This window comes from Xenia sp. Carnegie-2017, unplaced genomic scaffold (assembly GCF_021976095.1).
Source record: "Xenia sp. Carnegie-2017 unplaced genomic scaffold, XeniaSp_v1 HiC_scaffold_21, whole genome shotgun sequence".
Taxonomy (NCBI): Eukaryota; Metazoa; Cnidaria; class Anthozoa; order Malacalcyonacea; family Xeniidae; genus Xenia; species Xenia sp. Carnegie-2017.
Window position 1 is genome coordinate 1096921 of NW_025813484.1, and position 26651 is coordinate 1123571.

Consider the following 26651-nt stretch of genomic DNA (forward strand, 5'->3'; position numbering starts at 1 on the left):
TTATTTTGCTGAAGAAGTAACCTTTATTGTAGAAGTAAAAATCGGGTTTGTATTGCCCTAGAACATTTGCCATAAAAGAAAATGTCTGAAATTTAGCTAAACATCTTTCTGCTATACAACATATTATTGAACAAGTTTGAATCAAAAGATACTTGTGGCGGTGATATCATTGGGAACCACTCTATTGAACAGAGCATGTTTTCTGATATGAATATATATCTATGTTAACTGAAATATAAAGATTACATTTCATTTTTAGACGTTGGATGTAAAATTATTTGTTCTGAGAACTAACCATGGAAAACGTTACATATGGTAACAATGCAGCATAATTTAAACAACAGTATAAAAGTAAACGTGAATTCTTAAAGATGTGTCTCGTATTTAGGTCACATAATCATCAATGGTTTTTGCCTAATCGTTTTTTGCTAAGATGTTTGACATATACATGTCTTTTAAAAACAGCTTTCCGACCTGCACTTGAATGATCGTTTCTCTTTTTCGACGTTTTTCTAATGACTTTGTGTATTCTTGAATAGTGGTGATGATCACTGCCGTGCTTTTCTGCCTTCAAATTTTTAGCCAAAACTTCAGATGACTCAATGATGGATCTTTTTCCTGTATCGAAGTTTAAAAAAAGTGTTGCATATCATCACCTTGATGTATATAGTTATAATAGTAATGCTTGTTTTATCTTTCAAACAACATTAAAAAATTTCAGTTTCATTGTTTTCTTTTTTGTTGAAACTGTCTTTGCAAAGCTTAATTTTTTCTACAAATAGTGTTCTCCGAACGATAAAAATTCGTTAAAAAACATGAATGCCAAAAACTTTTTGTGCCATTCCCATGAAAACACTAACTCGAATAGAAAACGATTCAGAGCATGCGAAATGCAATCTTTTCCTTGGGATGGCTCCTGAGCTAAAATATTTAGACGCATATGTAAAGGGAATATGTACAGGAGTAATACAGACGCTTCTTGGAGGAAAGGTATCAAAAAAATAAATAATTTCTGAAAATAAAAAACTATTGTTACACTTATTAGATTATTTTGATAACAACAAAAAAGACGTGTGTCTTTTTTGGCCTTTTCAATAGATTATTGGAAAATGAGCTATAGTAATGAGAGAAAATTATGGCAAAATTGCAAGTATATATTTACCAAAGTCCTGATATACAACAAGTTTCCACTGATCACAATTACTTACTTGAAAGTTTCCCGAGCAAAGCTTGTTGTAAATCTGAAGTTCCAGGGCGAATTAAATGTGTTATGGCGACTGGAGCTGCTTGATGTGTTGACAATTTTTTCACGTAAGTTGGTTGGAAGTTAGGAGCTAACAAAGTCAAGGTAAAAATGTTGATAAAGGACATCAAGAGAGCATAACATCAAAGATAGCAATAAAAACTGTTATCCTTTTCCAAAAACAATGCTGAAAACTATCAGCAACAATTAAACAACATCTACAACAACAACACCAATAACAACAACGAAATCAGCAACAATGAAACAACATCTACAACAACAACACCAATAACAACGAAATCAGCAGCAATAAAACAACATCTACAACAACAACACCAATAACAACAACGAAATCAGCAGCGATAAAACAACATCTACAACAACAACACCAATAACAACAACGAAATCGGCAACAATAAAACAACATCTACAACAACCACACCAATAACAACAACGAATCAGCAGCAATAAAACAACATCTACAACAACAACACCAATAACAACAACGAAATCAGCAGCAATAAAACAACATCTACAACAACAACACCAATAACAACAACGAAATCAGCAGCAATGAAACAACATCTACAACAACAACACCAATAACAACAACGAAATCAGCAACAATGAAACAACATCTACAACAACAACACCAATAACAACAACGAAATCAGCAGCAATAAAACAACATCTACAACAACAACACCAATAACAACAACGAAATCAGCAGCAATAAAACAACATCTACAACAACAACACCAATAACAACAACGAAATCAGCAACAATGAAACAACATCTACAACAACAACACCAATAACAACAACGAAATCAGCAGCAATGAAACAACATCTACAACAACAACACCAATAACAACAACGAAATCAGCAGCAATAAAACAACATCTACAACAACAACACCAATAACAACAACGAAATCAGCAGCAATAAAACAATCTACAACAACAACACCAATAACAACAACGAAATCAGCAACAATGAAACAACATCTACAACAACAACACCAATAACAACAACGAAATCAGCAGCAATAAAACAACATCTACAACAACAACACCAATAAAACAACGAAATCAGCAGCAATGAAACAACATCTACAACAACAACACCAATAACAACAACGAAATCAGCAACAATGAAACAACATCTACAACAACAACACCAATAACAACAACGAAATCAGCAGCAATAAAACAACATCTACAACAACAACACCAATAACAACGAAATCAGCAGCAATGAAACAACATCTACAACAACAACACAATAATAACAACGAAATCAGCAGCAATGAAACAACATCTACAACAACACCACCAATAACAACGAAATCAGCAACAATGAAACAACATCTACAACAACAACACCAATAACAACAACGAAATCAGCAGCAATGAAACAACATCTACAGCAACAAATAACCAATAACAACAACGAAATCAGCAACAATAAAAAACATCTACAACAACAAATAACAACAACAAAAATCAGCAGCAATAAAACAAATCTACAACAACAACACCAATAACAACAACGAAATCAGCAGCAATAAAACAACGTCTACAACAACAACACCAATAACAACAACGAAATCAGCAACAATGAAACAACATCTACAACAACAACACCAATAACAACAACGAAATCAGCAGCAATAAAACAACATCTACAACAACAACACCAATAACAACAACGAAATCAGCAGCAATGAAACAACATCTACAACAACAACACCAATAACAACAACGAAATCAGCAACAATGAAACAACATCTACAACAATAAACACTACTACCACCACTACTAAAATGAAAAAAATTAAATGACTTTAACAACTGCATCATCAATGACAAAGAAGCAGTGTCGTCAATCTTGAAATAAAAAAGAAACTAGAAAAAGCCGAGATTTGCACGTTAAAAACTCACTTGGTGGTGCTTTTGATGATTCTTTCCTTTCCTTGTTAACTGACGCTACAGGCTCAGCTAGAATGAAGGGATGCATGATATTTATTAATAAAAAAAAATTTACAACGTATAAACTATAAATCAAAAGAAGCAATATTACGTGGCGAAGTATCCTTATTACTACAATGTTACTGTTAATTCCTAATGCCAAAACATCGACTGCGTTTTTTCATCAATAAAATAACGTTATTAAATCCAGACATAAAGATAATAAATCATGATAATCAGGATTTAAACTTGCGGTCGTGTGTGTAAAAACAACTGAAAACGTACTTTTTATAAAACATTTGTTTACTTACCTTCACATGCACTTGTAGCAACAAGATATACGTCATTTAACAGATCATCAAATGAAACAAGGTGAAATGCACGTGATTTACTACTGGCAACCTTTGATAATACATCTCTAGAACTATCATCCATGGAACCAATGCCAATTATAATAATTTCAACACCAGTTCGCTTCAAAGCTTGTGCAGCGATTTCTGGATTTTCCTTCTCTTTGTTCTTCATGGACGACAGCAAGACCAGACCTTTAGCAACATTATCACGTGTTCCCGTAAATAAATTTGTCCTTGCCGCATCTAGAACTTTAGAAAGTGATGCTCTGCCTTTATTCTTGATAAGAGAGTTGATGGCCAAGAGTAAACTATCTTTATCAAACTGGTTGGAGAGAGGAATATCTTGAGAAACTTCACCACCATAAGTGGAAACACCAACACGTGTATGGTCTTGATGAATTTTAAAGGCATTTAACATATTTAAGACAAATGTTTTCTCGAGCATAAATTCTTTATCGATAACACCATCTGACGCATCCAAAGCAAAAACGAGGTCAATCACTTTTGACAATCTGTGATTAGAAGAAATGATGGATAGGAGCATTATTCAACAACAAGGAGTATGATTAATAGCTTTTATTTCTAAAAACTTTCTTATACCTGGACAATCCTGAACAAAACAAGCTTCTGTCTCCATCGATGGACCAGTACAATTAATTCCTGTACAAATACGTGATCTTGCACGAACCCCTTCACTACAAGTACGAGAGCATGTCTCCCAGTTGCTCCATTTTCCCCACTTGTCTGGAAATAACAGTCATAACATAACTGAAAACCATCCTGCATGTGATATTTAAGTCATAGCAACATCCTCACTTACTTGTGTGAGACGTAATCTCTGTCTTAGGTGAAGATAATTCCTTGCCTTGAGTAGGTGAAATCATTATTTTAGCTGTGACTGTCTTTGGTGAAACTGTTCGTATGTTTAATGTTTGATGTTGCGCTGCAAAAATATTAAAATGAACATTGAACATACTAGAAAACTGCTATATATTTTAGAGGAGATTTCCAAGGGTAGATCTACGGTAAGTCAGAATACGTTATACTGCATCATATTAAATTCAAAATACATGTATCTAAGAAATAAGTCTAAAGTAAATGGTTTGAACCATTTACTTTATTGCTCTGAAGATGACTACTGCTAAGGTTGTCGAAACGTCAGTCAACAACAACAAAAACATTCCTTCTCATGACTTTACCAACCTGGACGATTTACATTTAAAACATGTAGAAATAAATCTGTTGGTTAAAAAGTATAATTTTTAACCAAAATTTATAAATTTAAGTATAATTTGTTTAATGTATTCTGACTTGTGCCACTTCCGCTACTGGATACTTCCAGATTCTTTTACATACATACGATGAAAAGAATTCTAAGAAACTTCAGTAAATCAGCACAACAATAACGTTGACTCACCTTTACATATAGCTTTGACAACATCAGAGACATAAGTTCCCAACTTATTGTAGTCTGCAATCTTGAAATAATTTTCTTTCTTTCCCATCATAGACTGTAAGAGAGCATTGTCTACACCAGGTCCAACTCCAACAGCCATCACAGACACGCCATTTTGAGTCAGCAGATTCACTGCAGACGCTACATCTTTGGTTCCCTCAGTTGGGTTTCCACCAGTTATAAGAAGAAATACTTTACTTTTATGAGCTCTAAAACCTCTCGATTTTAAAGAGAAAAACTCAGAATTAGCCATTCTCAACGCCTTATCGATTCTTCGTTGTTTTCCTAGTAGTTGTTGCATATTGTCCAGAAGTTGCGAAATGTTTGATTTTGAAAGCTCTTCCAAAAACCGTGTTTCCAAATAGGGGACTGAGGAAAACGACAAAATGCCAACGTGCGTTGCTGGCTTCGAGATTAGAAAGGCGTCCACGATGCTTTTCATAAATGATTTTATCTTTAGCCAGTTTTCTTTTGGTACAGCAGAAGATGAGTCTACGGCCATTACAAGATCCACATTGTGGTTGCAAGCTAAAATTCACAAACATCAATAAATATGTACATCACTTTCTTCTTGGACATCATGAGAAACCACATTCACAATATTAATAACTCACCTAGACAATCTTTCATTTTACATAAAGACGTTTCTATTGGCTGCTGACCACTACATTTTGTAGCATTGCATAAACGAACTCGTGTTCTCTTGCCCAGTCCACAAGAGGTTGAGCAGGCACTCCAAATGCTCCAGTCTTTCCACATGCCTTCAATTAACAATGAAAGAAACACATTATACATGAAATTTCGCTGATTTTATCAACCGCAACTTTAAGAAATTACAACCTGTGTCAGGTGCTTTTGCTTTAGTAACTGGCTTAAATTTGCTTGACTTCGTTAGCAATGACGTTACATCGGTTCCTGGCATCAGCTGATCAACCTGGTTAAGTAAATTTGAAGTGATACTTGATTCAAAGGCAGGTGAAATCACATCAGATTTAACTTTAGGTACGGTATCTGATGATGGATGAGTAAATATTTCTTTGATTTGATCCCTTTGAGTTTTATCACGTGGCAACGTCTTTGAAACACGTGATACTGTTTTTAGGTGCAGTTTTGACACGCCATGTTTTGAAGTATTTAGGAATGGCTTCAAGGAAAGGCCAGTATAGACAGACGCTACATGAAGAAAATTTCGCATCAGAACTGAGTTGTACATCAAGTCAACTTAAATCAACATTCATCTACGTTAACGCAGAGTTCGCTGTTAAAATTATTTAAACAAATTTAAAAAGATTTTAAGCCTTATGTGAACGTGGATTATTTGTAGAAATAAACTTTGAAAAAGTTTACTCAGTAAGAATGGAACTACACAAGATGATAGATCACAAAAATTAACTAATAAGTTTTCAGTTTCTCAGATAAAACATTTTTTATGGTTTTTTGAAACATTATTAGAGAAACAAGAAGGTAAAAACAAAATTTCACATATTGAAACACAATGTTTAAGTTATCAAGTCTTACCTTCGCACAATTTTGCCGAAATAGCGTCTAACTTTGATGCCAGATTAGCAAAATTATTAGACGAAAAATAATGAAAGGTGCTGGACCCTCTTGGCGCAATCGTTTTAGTACCTATGTCTCCAGTAACGAGCGGTATGATAGTTGTTCCATCATTTTTTAGTGGAGACGAGGCTGCAAGCAAATTCTGACCTGTGACATCACCATAAGCGAGGAAGATCAAAACTTTCGGTACGTAAGCTCGAAGTCCATTGGCTAGTACGAACATATCAGACTGGACTGCTCTGAATGCAGAATCGATGTCTGTATTATTAAAACCATCAACGGTATGGATTGAAGATAATGCTCGTAATATATCATCTTTATTATAGAAAGTATTGAGTTTTAGTTCAACTCGTGGATAATCAAAATAACCAAGTAGACCAATATGGGCTCCCTGTGGTGATATGTACAGACCATCGATAAGTCCACGGACAAATTTCTTTGCTTCGTTAAATTCCTCTTTGGGAATACTATCAGCAATGGGAATTGCAAAGACGACATCAAGAATTGATTTACATTCTGTAAAAAAATGAAATGAATCATTTAATGCAACAAATACTACCATTATTCATGTATTTCTTTATCACCAAAACGAGGCAGATTAAACGCTCTTCATAAAACAGACCAAAAGAATGTGAAACTTGTGAATACATATGCAACATCACAAGTATCAATAAAGCAAAACTTGTATTTCCAAACTTGTATGGCACAATTGTAAAAACGAAACTCATTTCAAAAAGTGTAATGTCTAAGACCTTACCCGGACATTTTTGTAAGATACATGTCATCTCCTCTCTATCATTTCCACCACACTCATTACCAGTTACACACGATCGAGTTCGATGACGAACACCAGCATCACAGAGACGGGAACAAGAAGACCATCGACTCCACGGACTCCATTTAACTTAAAAAAATAAAACAACCAAAATCATAATCACAAAAATGTTGCAACATGTTTCCATGACATCATAAGGCTCCGATGCAAATCTAGAAATCAAATCATCATAGACAGTGGAAAGTCCTGATTTAGAGAGCATATGAAAAATTATAACAGTTGTAACAATTGTTTTACTTGGTTACGGAAAGAATTCTACGGTCAATATTTAAAAATACTCCATGCTAGTCATGCTTTGTTCATAAACAATATAAATATGATGATGCTCTAACCTTGAGGAGGCGTTGGCTTCGCCAGGCATGTTGCGTTGGCAACAGTTGCAATTGATGCAATGGCGTCATCTAAGGTATCAACTAAAATTGCATTTCTTGGATCATTTACAATTCTCTGTAATTCATATGGATTCACACGGTTACCAACGCCAACACTTATTAAAGTAATTCCTCTTTCTTTCAGATCCTGTGAGCTATCATTGTACATGGTAAAGGTATTTACTGGTCCTTCTTCAGTCAATATGATTGCAACATTTGGCACCTAGGAAAATAAGGTTTCTTTAAGGTTTATTGACAAAAACAAGGATGATTACTGTTGCTATCACAATTATGCAAGGCTGAAAAACGACAGCAAGTGTTAGAACTAAGTTAAAGGTTTTCCTCATACATTATGGTCATTTAAACACACATTAACGATGACATTATGACTTAAGTCTGTACTTCGTCTTAACTAATCAAATATTTTGGCAGCGTCAAAGTAAGAGGTTTCAGGAATCAAATTTCATGGCAATATACAATCCATTAATTGTTTACTAATACACAACTAACATTGACTCTCATGCCAGCACTAGGAACAAACAATTTATCATTAGCAAGGGCCAAAGCTGAGTCGAGGTTTGAGGTGCCGTGATCGCGGGAGACTGTTTCGAGAAAATCGAAAAACTCGTCAACATCATTCTTCTCGTCAAATTGAAGTTCGAGTTTAGGTTGCGTGGAGTACGTGATCAATCCCACGCGCGTCGTGTCATCACTAAGGAAGAATGCATTTGCCACTCCACGCACAAAAGATTTTAATCGATTCCAAATGAACTCATCTGCAGCAGTGGACCCATCCATAATGAAAGCAACATCAGCAGAATTAGAGCATTCTTTAATAAACAAGAGAATTTCTAGAATATACCAGCTTAAAATGAAACAGTGACCACATTTTCTTTCACTTATTTGTTACGATACTCGTAAAAAATGAAAAGAAAATATCTTGGAGAGTGATAGAGAAAATAATTGTCCATTTATTTGTGGATAAATATCCAATATTGGCAGCCATTACAAACATTACCTGGACAGTCTTGAAGTAAGCATTTTGTAGTCTCGTGTTTTGAGCCTTCACACCGCTGACCACCATGACAGGTCCTTGATCTTGTACGAGTCCCTCCTTCTCCACATGTTTTGGTACAATCACTCCAGAATGACCAAGCTCCCCAAACACCTGCAGGTTGTTGTAAATGTAGAGTTTTCATCACATAACAGTAAGAGAGGAAATAATGACATCGAATTTAAATAGTTTTCTTTGTAGAAATGAGCCATGTAAGCTTTCGATAAATGAGTTAAAATACTAAAATATTAGCGTTTATCATTTGGCTAAACAATTGAACGTGAAAATGCTAAAAAATACACTTTGATTACAACTTTCATGAAAATATCTTAAAAAAGCAAAAAAAAAAAGTTCATTGACATAAAACCTGGACATTCTTTCTCCACACAGTTCTGATATACAACTGAAACTCCACTACAAGGTTCACCATCATAAGCAGGTGAAGGATTGTTACAATCTCGTTTTCTAGACTGCTGACCAAATCCACAAGATGAAGAGCACTGGGACCACGCAGACCATGCAGACCAACCACCAAATACTTTGTGAAAAAGGCAATTTAAATAATGCACTCTTATATCAATTTCATACGAGGTATACACATTGAAAAGACTGACTCAAAGTTATTTCTAAAAACTTCAAATCAACAGACAGAATGTAACACAACTGTTCATTTTTAGTTTGTGATTATAATATGTAAACAAATAACAAATAATACCTGGACAATGGTGATGATTGCAAGAAACAGTTTCCAAATCTCTACCCAAACATTTTTTACCATTAAATTGTGCTTCAGGGTTATCACATTGTCGTGATCTTGTTATTTCACCACGACCACAGGTGGCAGAACAAACACTCCACTTTCCCCAGTTACTCCAACCACCGTCAACTAAACAAAAATGCACATGACTAGAGTAAAATATACAAGTTTCAAAAGAAACGCAGAGACAGACACAGACAATTTTACTGACCAGGACAGTCATTTTCATAACAGTTTTCGACTTCTTCATCACTTCCCATGTTATAACACCGCTGACCACCAAACGAAGGTGCAGGATTCGTGCAAGAACGCCAACGATAACGCGATCCAATGCCACATGATGACGTGCATGGACTCCAAGATGTCCAAGAACTGTAATTACCGTCTACTGGCTGAACTGGAAAAGAAATAGACGCCTTATTCATTAAATGTATATATAAATAATAAATTTGAAGTTGCTTTTTGCAAGATACAATTATCTGTTTGCTAAGACATGCTACGTATATCACTATCAATCAGAAAGAGATGATATTGCTTAATGAAACACAAAATAAACTTGTTAAAAATCCATTTACCGTTCACGATGAGAGTGAATGAACAACAGCAAATGGGTGTTTTCGCAATCAGACTCACCATAGGGAGTGTATAATTTAGATGATTTTAGAGATTTCACAAGTTTCATTACCTTGATCAATTGTGTAAACAAAATTCGTGTTTTTTTTGCCAACACATTTCAAATTTGGTTGTTTACATTGATTTAATGATTCATCAACACAACCAACCCAAGGTTGAGCATCAGGGGGACGTGTAAAATCTTGACGAATTCCTTGGTCACCATAAGTCTTCCAACTTTCTGGTCCTGAATAACACTCTCCGTAATGCTGGATACCAAAATATTTGTATTGTTTATCACGGGTTTCTTGCGCACAACTAAATAAAATAAAAAGGACACAACATTAAAATCATCATCTTCTCTTGAAAAAGAGCATAAAGTTCATCGAAGTTCTACAACATCAAACATTTTTTGAGTTTGTCAGAAGCACAACGCAAGAAGGATAAATTCACAGTAAATTTACGTGATATTTCCCTAAAACAAATAAAGTAATGATGTTAAAAGGTTGCTATTTACCTGCATATCATATCTGATATGAAATCTTTCCAGTTCTTCCATGATATCTTATCTCGATCACTGAACAATAACTCAGGTAAAGGCCGCGGTGCACGCTGGGTATCTATATAACATCCAACATCTTCGTATGGTATGTCACCTGGAATGAAATAAAACTTCACAAAATTTGTTTTGTGGAAACATAAATTGAATACTCAAACAGTTTAGAGTCGAAAATTCTAATCATAAACATTGAATCCCAGCAGAGTGACTTTCATTGACCCATTAAATACCTAGGTTACAATGCTGGCCTTTCATATTTCTACTTCAAATATTTCAGAAATAAACTTAAATTTAACTTGTTTTGATAAAGGTTATAGCTACTTACAGCAATCGAAGGTTTTGCAAGGCTTTGCTTCTTTGGAATTTCCAGAGCAAGCTTTTCCACCAAACTCAGGAACAGGATAGGAACAGCTTCTTGAACGAGTAGAGAGTCCCAGACCACAGGTTTGGGAGCATGAAGACCAACTTGTCCAACCGGACCAGCCACCGTCAACTATATGGAAATACACATTAGCTGCTGTTCAAAAATATCTCGTTAATGTACAAAGAAGAAGCAAACCTGGACAAGGATCATCATTACAAGTGAGATACTCGGTCTCTGGCCCCAAGCTCGAGCAGTTTAGGCCATCAAATTGAGGTTCAGGATTGGAACAAGTTCTTGACCTTATCTTGTGTCCAGATGAACACGTTTTATCACAAGAACTCCACAAACTCCAGCTGGAATAACCTCCATTGACTAAAAAACAACAATGATATTACAACAAAGCCTGTAGTTGAAATCTTCTTAATAAAAATTTCAGAAGGACTCACTTGGACAATGATTCAGGTTGCAGTCACTATATTCCTCAGCTTCACCTTCACAGCCCCGTCCGCCATGTGCAGGTGGAGGATCAATACAGTCACGTGTACGATATCTCGTAGCAAGACCACAATCACTCTGGCAGTCTGACCACTTGGACCAGGCTCCCCAGTTTCCATCAACAGGACAATCAGGCATACTGCATACGATTGTTTCATGACCTCTACCCACACAAGAATCCCCACCGTAATTTGCATATGGATTGTTACAAATACGATCACGTGTTCTAATACCAGGCCCACACTTGGCCGAGCATCGACTCCAGGAAGTCCACGAGCCCCAATTTCCATGAACTAAGATACAGAAAGAAAACTTATTCAATCTAAAATAATTACCAACAAAACATATATTACAAAAACAAAGTCTAAATACGTTTAACAAGAAAAAGATTTAAAAGACGTATATTAGTTTTATCGATAAGATAATCAACATATGACACCATTCAAACTCTTTCCAAACCAGAAACCATGCTATTTAATAAGAAACGTTTGAGTAGCAACAATAATCTTACCAGGACATGGATTTCCATTACAATGAATCTTTTCTTTACTTGGACCCAGTCTCTTGCACGACTTGCCACCAAAACGAGGTGAAGGATGAATGCATTTTCTTCTTCTTATTTTATGTCCTCTTCCACAGGAACGTGAACAAACAGACCAACTGGACCAACTATCGTATCCACCATTTACAGCTGAAGAATATATTTCAAATTAAACTGGTTCTGAACGAGGCAAAAATGTTTAAACAAGATATGATATGAAGGACTCACGACAAGGTTTGGCTACACAAGGTGAGGCCTCCACCAAGGGACCTGTGCACATTTTCCCGTTCTCCGATGGAGCAGGACTATCACAATATCGAGTTCTCAATTGCACGCCAAAACCACAGCTTACTGAGCACGGCTCCCAACTTAACCAGTCTGACCATCCACCCTTGACTGCAAATAAATAAAAGATGTTTGGATAATGTTTCTTTAGTTGATCAGGTTAGTTCAGCATCTTCTTGTAACACATTTCAACATACTCGGACAATCTTGCTTGATGCATTCAGCTATCTCTGTATCTGGTCCGTTGCAAAAATCTCCGTCATTTGAAGGGGGTGGAATCTTACATCGTCTGATTCGTGTCCTTTTTCCAGTACCACAAGAGGCCGAGCAGTCACTCCAAATAGCCCAACCACTCCAAGCACCGTTGACTATGAAAGAATACAAACAGAACATGGCAAAATAACACTGTATAAGAAGTTATTAAATCAAAAAAGTGCCTTTAATTCCTTTAGCAATATCACAGCAGACATAAGCACTTAGTTCACTTAGTTCTAAAGAACGATTATCGATACAAACGGTTCCCACATATATCAAGAAGTTTTTATGGATATCATTGAGTTCAAAGAGTTATCAATCTGTAACAATCTGAAGCCCAAATCAAGTGATGAATGGTTGAAAACAATACCTACAAAAAGGTTATTGTTTCGATATTTCATCGAAACATTTATACCATGAACTATGAATGAAGCCATCCGCCAGTTAGAATAGCTAAAAAATACCTGGACATGCTTTAATAAAACATTCTTGTGTTTCTTCCTCAGGTCCAATCTCCTCGCAATTTTTGCCATCATAGAGAGGTCGTGGGTTGGTACAACTGCGTCTACGTGAGGTTATTCCACGACTGCAAGTCTTTGAGCAAGGTGACCATGCTCCCCATGAACTGTAGTTACCATCCAGTGGAGCAACTTGAAAAAAAAATAAAAATGAAATTAAAGAGTAGAAATTTTTGCTCATATAAATGAGGTGATTCACAGAAGCGTAGTCAGATCATGATTTTACTCTCAAAATGCAAATATATTTTTTATTAATGAATAATAGTATTGGTTTAATATTTATAAAACGAGAGTGAAAATTTAAGTTAGGTACACAATTGATCATTTAATGAAAATTGTCAAAAATATTTACATGATCAAACAGATAAATACAAGAATCGCACTTACTATTTTTCAATCCATAAACAAAGTTTGTTTCATCTTGACCAACACAATTTAATGATGGTCTTTTACATCGTTTTCTATCTTTACCCAAACAACCAACCCATGGTCTTGGACCTTGGTTAGTAAATGTAAGACGTGCACCTTGACTGGCAAATGTATCCGAAACATTGAAACCAGACATACAATCACCAATGTTCTGGATGCCAAAATGACTGTAACCTTTTTCATTGGTAATTTGAGCACAACTGAAGAATAAAATAAATATGTATAAAAGTTTACAAATGCACAGCACCAACTAGTAGTATCACTTTTGTTTATAACAAAACTACCGGCAAATCAGGTTTGAAACGTAGTTGTTCCAGTCTTTCACTCCACTTTTTACGCTAATACCGCTGTAAAATGGACTGTCAGGATCTACATCCGTTTCAAGTAACTCGGGCATTGTCGATTGACTGCCTGCATTGACAAAGCAACCAAGATCTGCGTAGGAAATGTCACCTTGAGGAAGTAACATGAAAAAAATTATTGATATTTTGATCAGTTTTCCAGTTCATATTATACAATAAAATTGCTTCAAAAAACAGGGTAAAAATTCACTCACAGCAATCTCGAACTTTGCATAATTTATGCTGACTAGAAATTCCAGAGCAATTTGCACCACCATAGGCAGGTTTTGGATCGTCACATAACCGGCTTCTAACCTGTTTTCCCTCATCACACGTTTTACTGCATGTGGACCACAGAGACCATTGACCCCAAGATCCATCAACTAAGAAAATCATCAGCATAATTTAACTTGTCAATTTTGCAAATAATCAGAAAAGCAGCAGACCTTTGCATGCTTTCAGAAAACATGGCCTTGACTCCGAGTCAGGCTCATAAGCTGGACATTCTCGACCGCCAGCAAAAGCCATCGGGTTTGAGCACGATCTCCAACGTTGCTGAAATCCTCTGCCACATTTCGCATCGCACTTAGTCCACTTGCCCCAATTTGTGTAGTTAGCATTTACTTTATGAAATAAAAGTAAAAAAAAATTGCAAATGTGATCTTCATTTATGCTCACAATTTCTAAGTCCGCTGGCATAAGAAAAATTTTTGAAAATGAATATTTTACAGCATATAAGCAAAACATCGTATCACAAACATAAAGCTAGGTAGGCCATGAGTACAACTCACATGCAAAATTCATTGTACCGTTTGATACTTTTTAAACTGAAAATATAATGCTCCACACCTGGACAGTCTTGTAGGCTACAGTGTTTCTGTTGCGTCAGCTGACCAACACATGGTTTTCCACCACCAACAGGTTTTGGTGAATCACATTGACGCGAGCGTTCCATCATACCAGGACCACATGTGGTTGAACAATAAGACCAAACAGACCACGCTCCCCAACCTCCACTTTCTAAAACAGCCACGTAAATGATGATGGTAATGTTTTGCAAAAGTTGTTTATAGGGAAAAAATATAAATCTTAGATTCCTACTTAGATTTACAAAACAATAAACATACTGGGACACGATCCAAGATTACAGCTTGTGCTTTCAACTGTATCACTAAGTTTATGTACAGCACATGCCTTCCCACCAAAAGCAGGTTTTGGAGCAGTACAGTATCGTTTTCGTTGCTTCTTTCCCTTGCCACATGTCTTTGAACATTCACCCCATGCGGCCCATTCCGTGAATTTGCCATCAACTGAGAAAAAAGCGAGACAGTTTATACGATGAGTTATATAATCACGAAAGGTTTTTGATGCATTCCAGGAATGGAATCTATGATTAACACACATTAAAACTTCTCTTTACCTGGACATTCAATTATCATACAATCTTGTACCTCACTTGATTCGCCTAAGTCTGTACAATCCTTACCACCACGTGATGGTTCAGGAGAATTACATTCCCTGTCACGTGATTGATAGCCCCAACCACACGATTTGGAACATTCGCTCCATTCAGTCCACCGAGAGTAACCACCGTCAACTGACAACATAAAGTAATGGCATCAGTAAACTATCCAACACCCAAAAAATCCGTTTAATACAACGGTCAAAACATTGCTAAACAAATGTAAGCAGGTCATAACAGAGGAACAAAAAACCAGCAGTTAACCAGCTTACTACCCACGAACGTCATGAATTGGTGATTCATTGAATGCTCTCATCAATATTTGATGTAAGCGTACAAAAAGAACTTGTTAAAACGAAAAGGTTCTTTATGAATGGTTTTAGAGACCATTTAGTTATGTAAACATGGATTATTTCCACATCATTACAGACATTTCTTTCACATCCATACTAACCTGGGCAATCAGCAATAAAACATTCAATTGTTTGTTCATTGGGTCCATAGTGATAACAGTCCGCACCACCACTAACGGGACGTGGATTATCGCATTCACGATATCTTGTTTTCAGTCCTATTCCACATGTCGATGAGCATGCACTCCATGGAGACCAAGACCCGTAATGTCCATTTACTAAAAAAATATGAGGAACATTTGTAAATTTTATGAAAAACAGAGGGAGGTGATAAACTTATAAAGTGATCAACCAATCCTCTGATAGATCTTAAGTAACACTGCCTTTTTCAGATCTTTGAAATCCGTGTAAAAATCTACAATGTTCTTTCCCTTCAGCCTCACTCATAAAGTAATCTTTCGAGCCATTTTCCCTTTCTTAGCATGCTTTTCATAGGAAACAATCTAATTTACCAGGACAAGGCTTCATAAGACAACCCACGGTTTCAAAATACTTCCCAAGACCTGCTTCCTCGCAAGACCGGCCACCAAAAGCAGGAGTGGGACTATTGCAAAGTCGTCTTCGAGTTTTGTACCCGTGATCACAAGTGCCAAGGCAATTTGTCCATTCCGACCATTTGCTATAACCACCATCGACTGCGAAAGAATATTGAAAGGTAATTAACTGAAAAAACATCGATTTTTTAATGAAATAGATTGTACATTGCTTCACTAGAAAATTTACTGTTTTAAAATAACTTCAACCAATAAATGTAAATTTTTCAACTTTCGTATTTTATTAAATTCACTATCCCGTTCTTTGTCCAATTATTATTTTATATAAAATTGAATGTCTGAAAAAAAAATAACAATCAAACACACACAAGACATCACAAGACTTACTAATTTTACGAATGTAAAGACATTTTTTCATAAACAATGTCAGAAACTTACCAGGACAAATATTCAAATTGCAGAGTTGACTTTCTAGCTCTTCTTTTTCGCAAGACTCGACTCCTAACTTAGGAGTCGTACACTGCCTCTTCCTTGTCTGAATACCACCGCCACACGAACGTGTACAGTCGGACCATGTCGTCCAACCACCACATGAACAAAGTTCTATGATAAAAAGAGCAAAGTAATCCAATAATCTTGAAAGATTTTAGTTTTAGAGGCAGATCCATTGTATAGAAGAGCGATAGAGTCTGCCTTTTTGTAAATCTCGTGTATATACTTGACAAACATGATTGAGGAAACACTCCATGAGCAAATAAAATGGATGAAGCCAACTAAATCAAATTAAAACACTTACGAGGACAGGCTAATATCAAACAATTTATTTGCTCAGTTAAAGATCCCAACGACGTACAGTCCTCTCCACCATAACTTGGTGTTGGATTGTTACATGCTCTTGATCTTAGCATAACACCATTACCACAAGAAGCTGAACAATTTGACCAATCACTCCATTCACTGAAGTTACCATTTACTATGTAAGCAATAAGACAAATATGTTATGAGCACAAACTTGAATTCAACAAACAAGAAATTGTAATTTTAGGATAACAATATACCGTTCGATTTTTAGATAGCTTTACCACTTACTGGGGCAAGATTGTGTAGAACATTGTTGAATGTCCTCAGCCACTCCAAGTAGTGAGCAATCCTTTCCACCATGTTCAGGTGAAGGTCGCGTGCAGGTTCGTGTTCGTTTCATGTATCCAGTATTACAGGTTTTAGAACATGGTCCAAATTCTGACCACATTGAATAGCCTCCATCAACTATACAGAACAGAAATTATTTAGTAGATATTATTTCATAAAACGTGATTCCCGATGGCAACATAGAAACCTTTTAAATTATGAAAATTACTACTAAAAGAAGCAACTGGCTTCGTCATACCAGGACAAACGTTTTCAGCGCACGACTTGATTTCAAAGGCGGCCCCAATCCTCTCGCATCCTTTCCCTCCATGCATCGGTGTTGGATTGGAGCAATTTCTAAAACGACTCATGGCACCTCCACCACACGTGGCAGTGCACGCTGACCAAGCAGACCACGGACCAAAACTGCCATCAACTATATAAATGAAAAAGATCATTTCTTTTAAAGAACAGTAACAAGTCATTTATGTCCTACGATAAATATAAACAACAAAATTATTAGTTTTTAAAAACAGCGCAACCTATCGTCAAAATAAAGTTATCACATAGAAAAATTTGACTTATTAAACTGCATTAAGCTCACAGGAATAATTAGTGACCTCCAGTCAATATGTGGATTTATAATACTACAAATAGTTAACAACCTGGACAAGATCGTTCAAAACACCGTTCTGCTTGCTGAGAAAGACCCAATTCCTCATTATTGCAATAGTTGGCACCAAATTGATATGAACCAATACATCTACGCATGCGTTGCCTAATACCATAACCACATGTCTTAGAACAACTAAGCCAAGAAGACCATTCTCCAAGTTTTGCTGTCACTATAAGCACATAATGGTCAAAGAGATATAGTATAAAAAAATGCATCATCAAAAGTGAAAGAGCAAGAGTGTAATAAAATGCATCATCATTAAAAACATTTGACAAGCTTATTAAAGCTAAATGCACTCTCTACAATACAAATTCTCAAATTAAGCCAAGTAAATCTTTCTTACCTGGACAAGGTCCTTCATTGCACGATTCACTTTCTACGTCATTTCCAAGTGCCTCACAATTTTTCCCACCAGTTGAAGGTTCGGGGTTATCACATGCTCGCCTTCGGATTCGAGAACCATCACCACAAGTCGCCGAGCATGCAGACCAGAACGACCATTCATTATAGTTTCCATCAACTAAATAAAACAAAACCAAAGTTACATCAATATCCATGTCGACACACAGATGTACGACTTTAATGTCCATGTGTATCTTTAACCCATCACTCATTAGTAACCGCTGAACAAATGTGATCACGTCTTTCCTGACATAACAGTAAACTTTCCTATGTTCAAACATAACTAAATGCAATGTTCAAAAAGTGCAAGAAATGGCAGTCAGATTATCTATGAGTTAAATTTACCGGGACACGCCATATTAAAACAAGGAATAGTCTGTACACCAACACCAAGGTTTGTGCAATCTTTTCCACTTCCCTGCTGACGTGGACTATCGCAGGCTCGGTAACGAGACATCATTCCAATTCCACAGGATGTCGAACACTTGGTCCAAGGAGTCCAATGGCCGTAACCGCCATCATGTGACACTAAATGTTAATATATTCCTCACGTGAATAAAGCAAATGAACGATCACGTGAATAAAACAATGAACGATCATGTGAATAAAACAATGAACGATCACGTGAATAAAACAATGAACGATCACGTGAATAAAACAATGAACGATCACGTGAATAAAACAATGAACGATCACGTGAATAAAACAATGAACGATGACAAACAAAACGTATCTACAGAAACACTAACATTCACAATTATAGACACTACACTTTTGTTGCTCTTCACTTGGGCCCAGTCCAAGCTGTGCACAACTTTTTCCTCCAAACTTTGGTTTAGGATTTTCACATAATCTTTTTCTAGACGAGATTCCTTCTCCACAAGTTTTTGAACATAAAGACCACGCAGACCACTCACTAAAACTGCCATGAACTAAAAAATCATGAAAATATATTTACCTCAACATGTTCATCGTGAAAAGTTAAAAGCACAGATAGAGTTCAAAAACTTTACAATGATGTAAGCATAGTAATCAAAGTATACTTTGTATAAATACCTGGACAATGATAAGCATTACATAGTTGAATCTGTTTGCTATCCCCATGGCATTTTGCTATGTCCTTGCATTTTCTCGAACGGGACTGAAAACCACTACCACAAGTAACAGAACATTTGCCCCAGTTACTCCATAAAGTCCATCTTCCTGATGCTAATGGAGTAAAAATATTTCAACATGTTGGAACAAAGGACATGATTGAAATATTGCGGGCTCAAAATTACATCAAAAAAGCTGTCTGTCAAGGATGTTTGGGGAGTAGATGCAAAGAAGGATCTTGAAAATTCGAGACGATTTTAACGAAAAATTAAATAATGGTATAATCAGTAAATATTACCCCATTAGAGGAGAGCGTTTCTAGGGAGAAGTGATATATGCAAAAATTGATTTCTAATTATTTTTTTACGATTGTTGAAAGAAGCAGTAAGCAATACCTTTACAATCCTTAAGAAAACAAGACTTCTGTTCAAAAGCTTCTCCAATGTCTGAACAATCTTTACCATTGAGTGAGGGAAAGGGTTGAGAACATGTCCGATGCCGGGATGTGATACCAGGTCCACAACTCCGAGAACAAATCGACCAATCTGTCCATGAAGTATAACCACCATTGACTAAAACAAAGCACCACGATAAAATCAAAATATACTCGTGAATATTTGGATTAGCAAAGACAGCCCTTTTTTACACTCCTAATGCAAATATTTTCGTGTTCAATCATAGAAAAATCAATAAATGGAATCAATTTTCTGAAGAAATAATTTTATTGAAAAATTTTGCATTGCAGGAGTAAAAGTGCGGAATTGCTTTACCAATGAATGAGTAGAAAAATAAATATCTTTCAAATCTTTAATATCTTTCAAAACGTTTCACTCCTCTGTGAAATTCAAGTCACATCGATTTTCAATCATATCTATGGTTTTCGTCCAATCAGCTATAATATTATCATATATTACCATGTTTGTATTATAAAAAAACGTTCTCTAATGTATAAACTACATACTTGGGCAAGGATCGATATTACATTCCTTAGTTTGCATGATATCACCACTAAGACTACAATCTTCATCATTGACACTTGGTAGAAGATTTGCGCATGCTCGTCTTCTAAAGCTCACCCCACCACCACATTTCTTGTCACAATCAGTCCACTCAGACCATGGCGTAAAGAGGTCTGTACCTAGAACTAAATGAATGAGCTGCTTTAGACCAACGTAGTTTTTCAGCTGGCCATTTTACGTTTTAATGGGAAATGTGACCATGTTGTGATCTTCTCACAAAATAAAATTAAATAAACCAAGGCAACGAGCCAAAAAGAATTCAGTGATTGACAAGACAAGCTCAAACAATACCTCCACAAGCAAAATCATTACAAGTCTTTGACTCAATAGTAGGTCCCAGGCCTCCGTCACTGCAATCTTTGCCGCCATAACTGGGTGCAGGATTATCGCACATGCGTGATCGGGTGGTAACTCCACCACCACAACTAGAACTGCATTCAAGCCAAGGACTCCAACTGCTAAAACCACCATGGACTGAAAAAGATACATCGCACGTTCAGTGCTTTTGTTATTTTCTGAATTTAATTTAATCAACATAAGATTTAATATCAATGAAAACTTACTAGGACATGGAAAATTGTTACATTCACGTGATTCTAGAGCAGGACCAATATGTCGACAGTCAAGTCCACCAAAGGCAGGAGTTGGATGAGAGCATTTTCTAAATCTCTCTTGTACACCACCTCCACATGTTGCAAGACACTTGCTCCACAAAGACCATTCCGAATAGCCACCATCCAACGGATCTACCATGTTTTGAAAATAGTCAATGAAAAAAGATTGAGTTGTAGGTGGATATTAATCATGTTCCGTGATCAAACTCAATAGCAAAAGATACCTGGTTCAACTTTAATTTTGTTTTCACTTTCTTCGTTTCCAAATATCCTTAAAATTTCTTCTTCCTCTGCCTCTATTTCTTTAGGCGAATAGCTCAGGTTCGCCAAGGGCACAGATTCAACTCTAGAAACACTCTGACTGGTGTCAGTTTTTGTCTTGTTAAAAAAGGGCTTTGATTCTTCGCTTGGTTTTTTGTGCAGTTTTGTATGATGTGTTTTCTTTTCATATTTTTTAAGGTATTTCTTGTTCCGAGGTTTCTTTGTTTTGTAATGTACGATTTTTCTTGTAACCTTTTGTGGTTCTAATTAAAAGATGAAAGGTTATTAAAGTAGACAAACTTTTCAACAGAACGTTATCCTGTTGCTACATCAAAACATTAAGATCAAAACATTGTTTACAGGCATAATTTTTTGTATTATAATCAGTGTCACAGCTGGGGTAAACATGTTCTAGTTCTATTATTCGGTCGCCTCGTTTCTAACGATATCTTCATTCTTTACAAATAATCGGTGATTATTTCTTCATTCAGTCAGCGTGTATCATTATTTTTGTAGTTCATTAAATTAAAAAAATGCTCTAGAAGTCAAACATACCAACACAACGACCCCATTCTCCATCCAGGTCAAAGTTCTCGGTCAGAGAACACCACGGTTGATCATGATCTTCCGGGGTACAAGATTCGTACTGCACACCTTTGTAGATGAATGGCAATACACAGCACGACAATTTTGACGTTCCATATGCAAACGCTTTCACGCAGCTTCCACTATCTTAGAAAAATTCAACTTGATTATGCTTAGATAACTCTTATGCAACAGTATGATTCAGGTAGTATAACAACTTGTATCTAGTATCCATTTTTCATTTTTATTTGAATTCCTGCTGAAGTGTAATCGGCAATAAAATACAGACAAGCAAAAATTATTTTTATTGAATCATTCGTTCTGAAATAGTACAAAGACGTATGATTGATCTTCTTAGTCCTTAACTCAAACAAATCAAGCAGAAAAGACGCAAGGATTACGACAACTAATAACGACCAAAAGGTCACTTTGTACTTAACAAACTAAAGCATATCAAATTATAAAGAAACTATCATAATAGATTATTCTTACCTCCGTATTCACATTCAGGACAACAGCTCCACCTTTTTTTCACCTTTTTATCACAGGTAAGCTTTGGGCATTGAATAACAGAACAATGAACATTACCATTAACACAAGTGCATTGAGGTGAGCAAGGACCTGGTGACCATTTGCTACCGTGGTCATGTGGGATTCCGTCGTAATAACATACTAAATGATTATTTTTATAATGGAGAAAGAAATATATATGTTAGAACTATATTGACTTCTTCTTTGTGTTGACCTATAAAAACGCTAATTTACGATTACACCATATACCTTTATTGAAGTCTTTTTGTCCAAGCGTGGAATTCGATATTTCAGATTGTGGTAGAATGCTCTCTGCAACGAGAAATCAACATGATAATATTTTTTATAAATTTCCAACGTGCAGAGCATAATACCTTTACACAAGCCACATTTTGTACGACAATTTTTCCTCATCCAGTGATTATTACACGACGAAACGTCATACTCGATGCATTCAACGTGATCTTTGCAATCTAAATGAAAATAAATACAAGTTATTCAACACAGACAGAATTCTCCATTCGAACTTTTTGTTGTACTGCATTGTACCCAATACAAAGAAAAATAACATTGTGATAAGAACAGAGATATGAAGGTGGAAGAAGTCAAACGTTATACTGTAGAACACTTGACATGGGTTTAGAACATACTAACATACCTTCAGAAGTGACCAGTTTTGACGGTAAAGTAATGCGAATATCTTCCATATATTCCTTGTTGTTCACTTCTTCAGGCAGAACAACGCTGATCTCTTCATTTGCACTGCTAACTACTGTAGTTCCTGAACAATTTGACATTGTTACTATTAAATACGTTAGCGGTCTTTCTCTATAATATGTCTCAAAATATTTTCCCCATATTTAATAATGCTAGCTATCACTTTTCCTTTGAGCTTTTAATCGACTAATTACTACGTATGAAATCTTCAATCAAGTTCAAACAGCAAACTATGACATCTTAAGTTTTCTTTGATTATTTTTCAACATTCAAACTGTTTATTTTCTATTCATACCTCCTTCACCATTCAAAGAAATCAAGACTACATGCATAAAACTTTACAATTTTACCTCCACAAATACCGCATCTCTTCGGGCAATTTAGCTGCATCCAATCTTTACGGCAATCAATTTTATTAATTGTTAGGCATTCCTCGTTGTCTTTACACCAATCATCTATTCGAACACAAACAAAAGAGAATAAATAGTCTTTAAAAAGTTAAGAACAAACCAGCAGAACAAAAGCAAAATGCAAAAGCATTAAAAAAGAAATTTTAGGACGTGAGACCTACGTTATCAACACTTATACACCAATGATTGAAGGAATAACGCTTACCTTCTTGTTGGAATAAGCCCTTCTTCTCGTTTGTATCGACATTGGATAAAGTAATATTAATATCTTCTTCGTCAAGTGGAGGTCTTCTGCGAACTTTAGATTCATCACTGTCTCCATTCAACAAATTTATCTGTGGCAAATCCTCAATTTGCATTGTATAACTGTAGTGTAATTTATTGTCATCGCTATCGTTTGTTGCCTGGGATGCAGGAGTGGTTAAATTCAGTGGAGTTGATGTTTCATCATCAAACTTGGTAGATGAAGATTTAAATGACTCTACAGCGTTATTGCTAGTTGATAAGATATCGTTAGAGTGTAAAAAAGCCAGTTTATTATCGGTTATTATATTTGCTTGCTTTATTTGTGTATCGTTGCCTGTTGTTTCTTTCTTTAAGTTTTCAGGAGTGGTGGAAGAAGAGAAAGTGTCCCAGAAGCTGTCTGCTGGAGTTGCAGTTTGTCTTTCAGGAGCAGTGACAGTTGTGTTAGAGGATGTGTCCCAGAATCTGTCTGCTGGAGTTGCAGTTTGTCTTTCAGGAGCAGTGACAGTTGTGTTAGAGGCTGTGTCCCAGAAGCTGTCTGCTGGAGTTGCAGTTTGTCTTTCAGGATCAGTGACAGTTGTGTTAGAGGCTGTGTCCCAGAAGCTCTCTGCTGGAGTTGCAGTTTGTCTTTCAGGAGCAGTGACAGTTGTGTTAGAGGATGTGTCCCAGAAGGTGTCTGCTGGAGTTGCAGTTTGTCTTTCAGGAGCAGTGACAGTTGTTTTAGAGGATGTGTCCCAGAAGGTGTCTGCTGGAGTTGCAGTTTGTCTTTCAGGAGCAGTAACAGTTGTGTTAGAGGATGTGTCCCAAAAGCTGTCTGCTGGAGTTGCAGTTTGTCTTTCAGGAGCAGTGACAGTTGTTTTAGAGGATGTGTCCCAGAAGGTGTCTGCTGGAGTTGCAGTTTGTCTTTCAGGAGCAGTAACAGTTGTATTAGAGGATGTGTCCCAGAAGCTGTCTGCTGGAGTTGCAGTTTGTCTTTCAGGAGCAGTGACAGTTGTTTTAGAGGATGTGTCCCAGAAGGTGTCTACTGGAGTTGCAGTTTGTCTTTCAGGAGCAGTGACAGTTGTTTTAGAGGATGTGTCCCAGAAGGTGTCTGCTGGAATTACAGTTTGTCTTTCAGGAGCAGTAACAGTTGTATTAGAGGATGTGTCCCAGAAGGTGTCTGCTGCAGTTGCAGTTTGTCTTTCAGGAGCAGTGACAGTTGTTTTAGAGGATGTGTCCCAGAAGCTGTCTGCTGGAGTTGCCCAAATTTGTCTTTCAGATGGAGTTTCATTCGTAGAGGAAGTCGTTATGTTAGAGCTTTCTTCTAGAGTTGGACGAGTCCTGTATTTAAATGCAGATTCAACATAGCTAGTTCCTCCGGGGTTTGGGTTTTTGGAATAAATGACATCCCTGGATTGGTTAGAAGACTTCTGATACGCAGTGGTTTCAGATACATCCGAGCTTATACTATCAAAGTTAGCAGAAGTATAAGCTGAGAATCCAGAATTTTCATCTGGGTTTAATGTGGCTGTGGTGCCCAATGGCAAAGAAGCTGTTGTTGATTCTTCGGTAACTTTTTCCTGACTATTCAAAGCAGAAACAGTTGAATTTGAGTTGCCTAGAGGCACTTGGCTAGAGCTCAATGTAGCTGATGGATCAATTTGAGAAACTCTGCCAATTTCCTGGTCAGATCTCGAGTTTTGTTGGCTATTTGACGATAAAGTTTCTTTGTTTAAGGTATCCAAAATGCCGCCAGTAGAATTTCGCTGACTTTCAGAAAATGGCTCTTCAATGGTCGTACCTTTTACACTTTTTACATTCGCCAAGTTTTTTTTGGAATTACTTTCCTTGTTTAAATAAGGCTGGTTGTATGAGCCAGTTGACGTACTGCTGGGTGAGCTGTCAGCGGTTTCTGAATTTTCACAAACAAGAGAAATCAAGTAAAGTCCAATTGTGCATGATTCAGTTTCACACATTGCGAGACAAATTGCTTCAAATCAGAGTTTGGAGCAGAAAAAAGAGGTCAAAAGAAGCCAATTTAAGCGACAATGCTATCAATTGTATTTAATATGAACCACCAGGAAAGTTGCAGTGACTAACTTATTTTTACCTGGTTGAATGTCGTTTTCTTCAACCCACAATGAACTGCCGTAACCGTCGATTGTGAATTTTCCAATGAAGATACATTGTTTTCATACGAGTTTGTCTGTCGTTTGAATTTGTGTCGATGTTTACATCCTGAATGAACAACAAATCAAATCAATATATCATGTCATTTTGTAACATTAAGGTGTGTAAAAGATGCACGCAGGGTGACAACTCTTTGCAGCAAAAATAACAACACTAACAATACTCTACAATTGCCATTTAACTGACATACGTTAGTCAACAACAAGAGACCCTTTTCAGCCTTTTTCCAACTTATTTGATGTATTTCTTTTAATGACAATCGTCATGAAAAAATGACAGCAATATACGTAACTGAGTTTATTAAACAGTTGAAGATTTTGTTGAATAAAATCTTATTAAAATTTACCTCTGTTTTTACTCTGTAGATGATGTTTGGCCAAAATTAGCGGCAACAAATATAAGACAATTAAAAGATAGCTGTGTTTTGTAATCATC

General features: G+C 36.3%; 1 protein-coding gene across 1 annotated transcript; it reads right to left on the minus strand.

Moving 5' to 3' along the window:
- LOC124444294 (SCO-spondin-like) lies at window positions 1-26218 on the minus strand. Its single transcript, XM_046994874.1, has 57 exons — window positions 26137-26218; window positions 24010-25938; window positions 23745-23849; window positions 23336-23458; window positions 23052-23150; window positions 22927-22989; window positions 22639-22818; window positions 22117-22293; window positions 21525-21824; window positions 21250-21432; window positions 20978-21160; window positions 20629-20811; window positions 20063-20239; window positions 19629-19781; window positions 19322-19504; window positions 18918-19100; window positions 18514-18690; window positions 18160-18339; window positions 17754-17930; window positions 17456-17632; window positions 17163-17339; window positions 16805-16969; window positions 16325-16507; window positions 15914-16090; window positions 15418-15594; window positions 15125-15307; window positions 14847-15017; window positions 14444-14620; window positions 14213-14380; window positions 13941-14109; window positions 13615-13856; window positions 13174-13359; window positions 12652-12822; window positions 12398-12565; window positions 12140-12319; window positions 11580-11921; window positions 11329-11505; window positions 11095-11262; window positions 10728-10866; window positions 10284-10528; window positions 9810-9995; window positions 9557-9727; window positions 9209-9379; window positions 8806-8955; window positions 8298-8617; window positions 7749-8010; window positions 7339-7485; window positions 6540-7097; window positions 5862-6194; window positions 5636-5782; window positions 4983-5549; window positions 4386-4508; window positions 4166-4309; window positions 3524-4077; window positions 3186-3242; window positions 1209-1334; window positions 1-618 (listed from the first exon to the last, which is right to left on the minus strand). Exons 2-54 carry the CDS (start codon window positions 24161-24163, stop codon window positions 4064-4066), a joined length of 10215 nt encoding a protein of 3404 aa, XP_046850830.1. The 5' UTR covers window positions 24164-25938; window positions 26137-26218; the 3' UTR covers window positions 1-618; window positions 1209-1334; window positions 3186-3242; window positions 3524-4063.
- Window positions 26219-26651: the final 433 nt, after the last annotated feature.

What these genes read in the sequence shown, in the direction of transcription:
- LOC124444294 (XM_046994874.1), bottom strand. Translation starts at nt 24,163, where the DNA reads ATGCAAATTGAGGATTTGCCACAGATAAATTTGTTGAATGGAGACAGT. An exon ending in CAAAATTAAAGTTGAACCAG is followed by an intron (nt 21,433 to 21,524) that starts GTATCTTTTGCT and finishes AAAACATGGTAG; the next exon opens with ATCCGTTGGATGGTGGCTAT. An exon ending in CGCTGAAAACGTTTGTCCTG is followed by an intron (nt 17,633 to 17,753) that starts GTATGACGAAGC and finishes TGTTCTGTATAG; the next exon opens with TTGATGGAGGCTATTCAATG.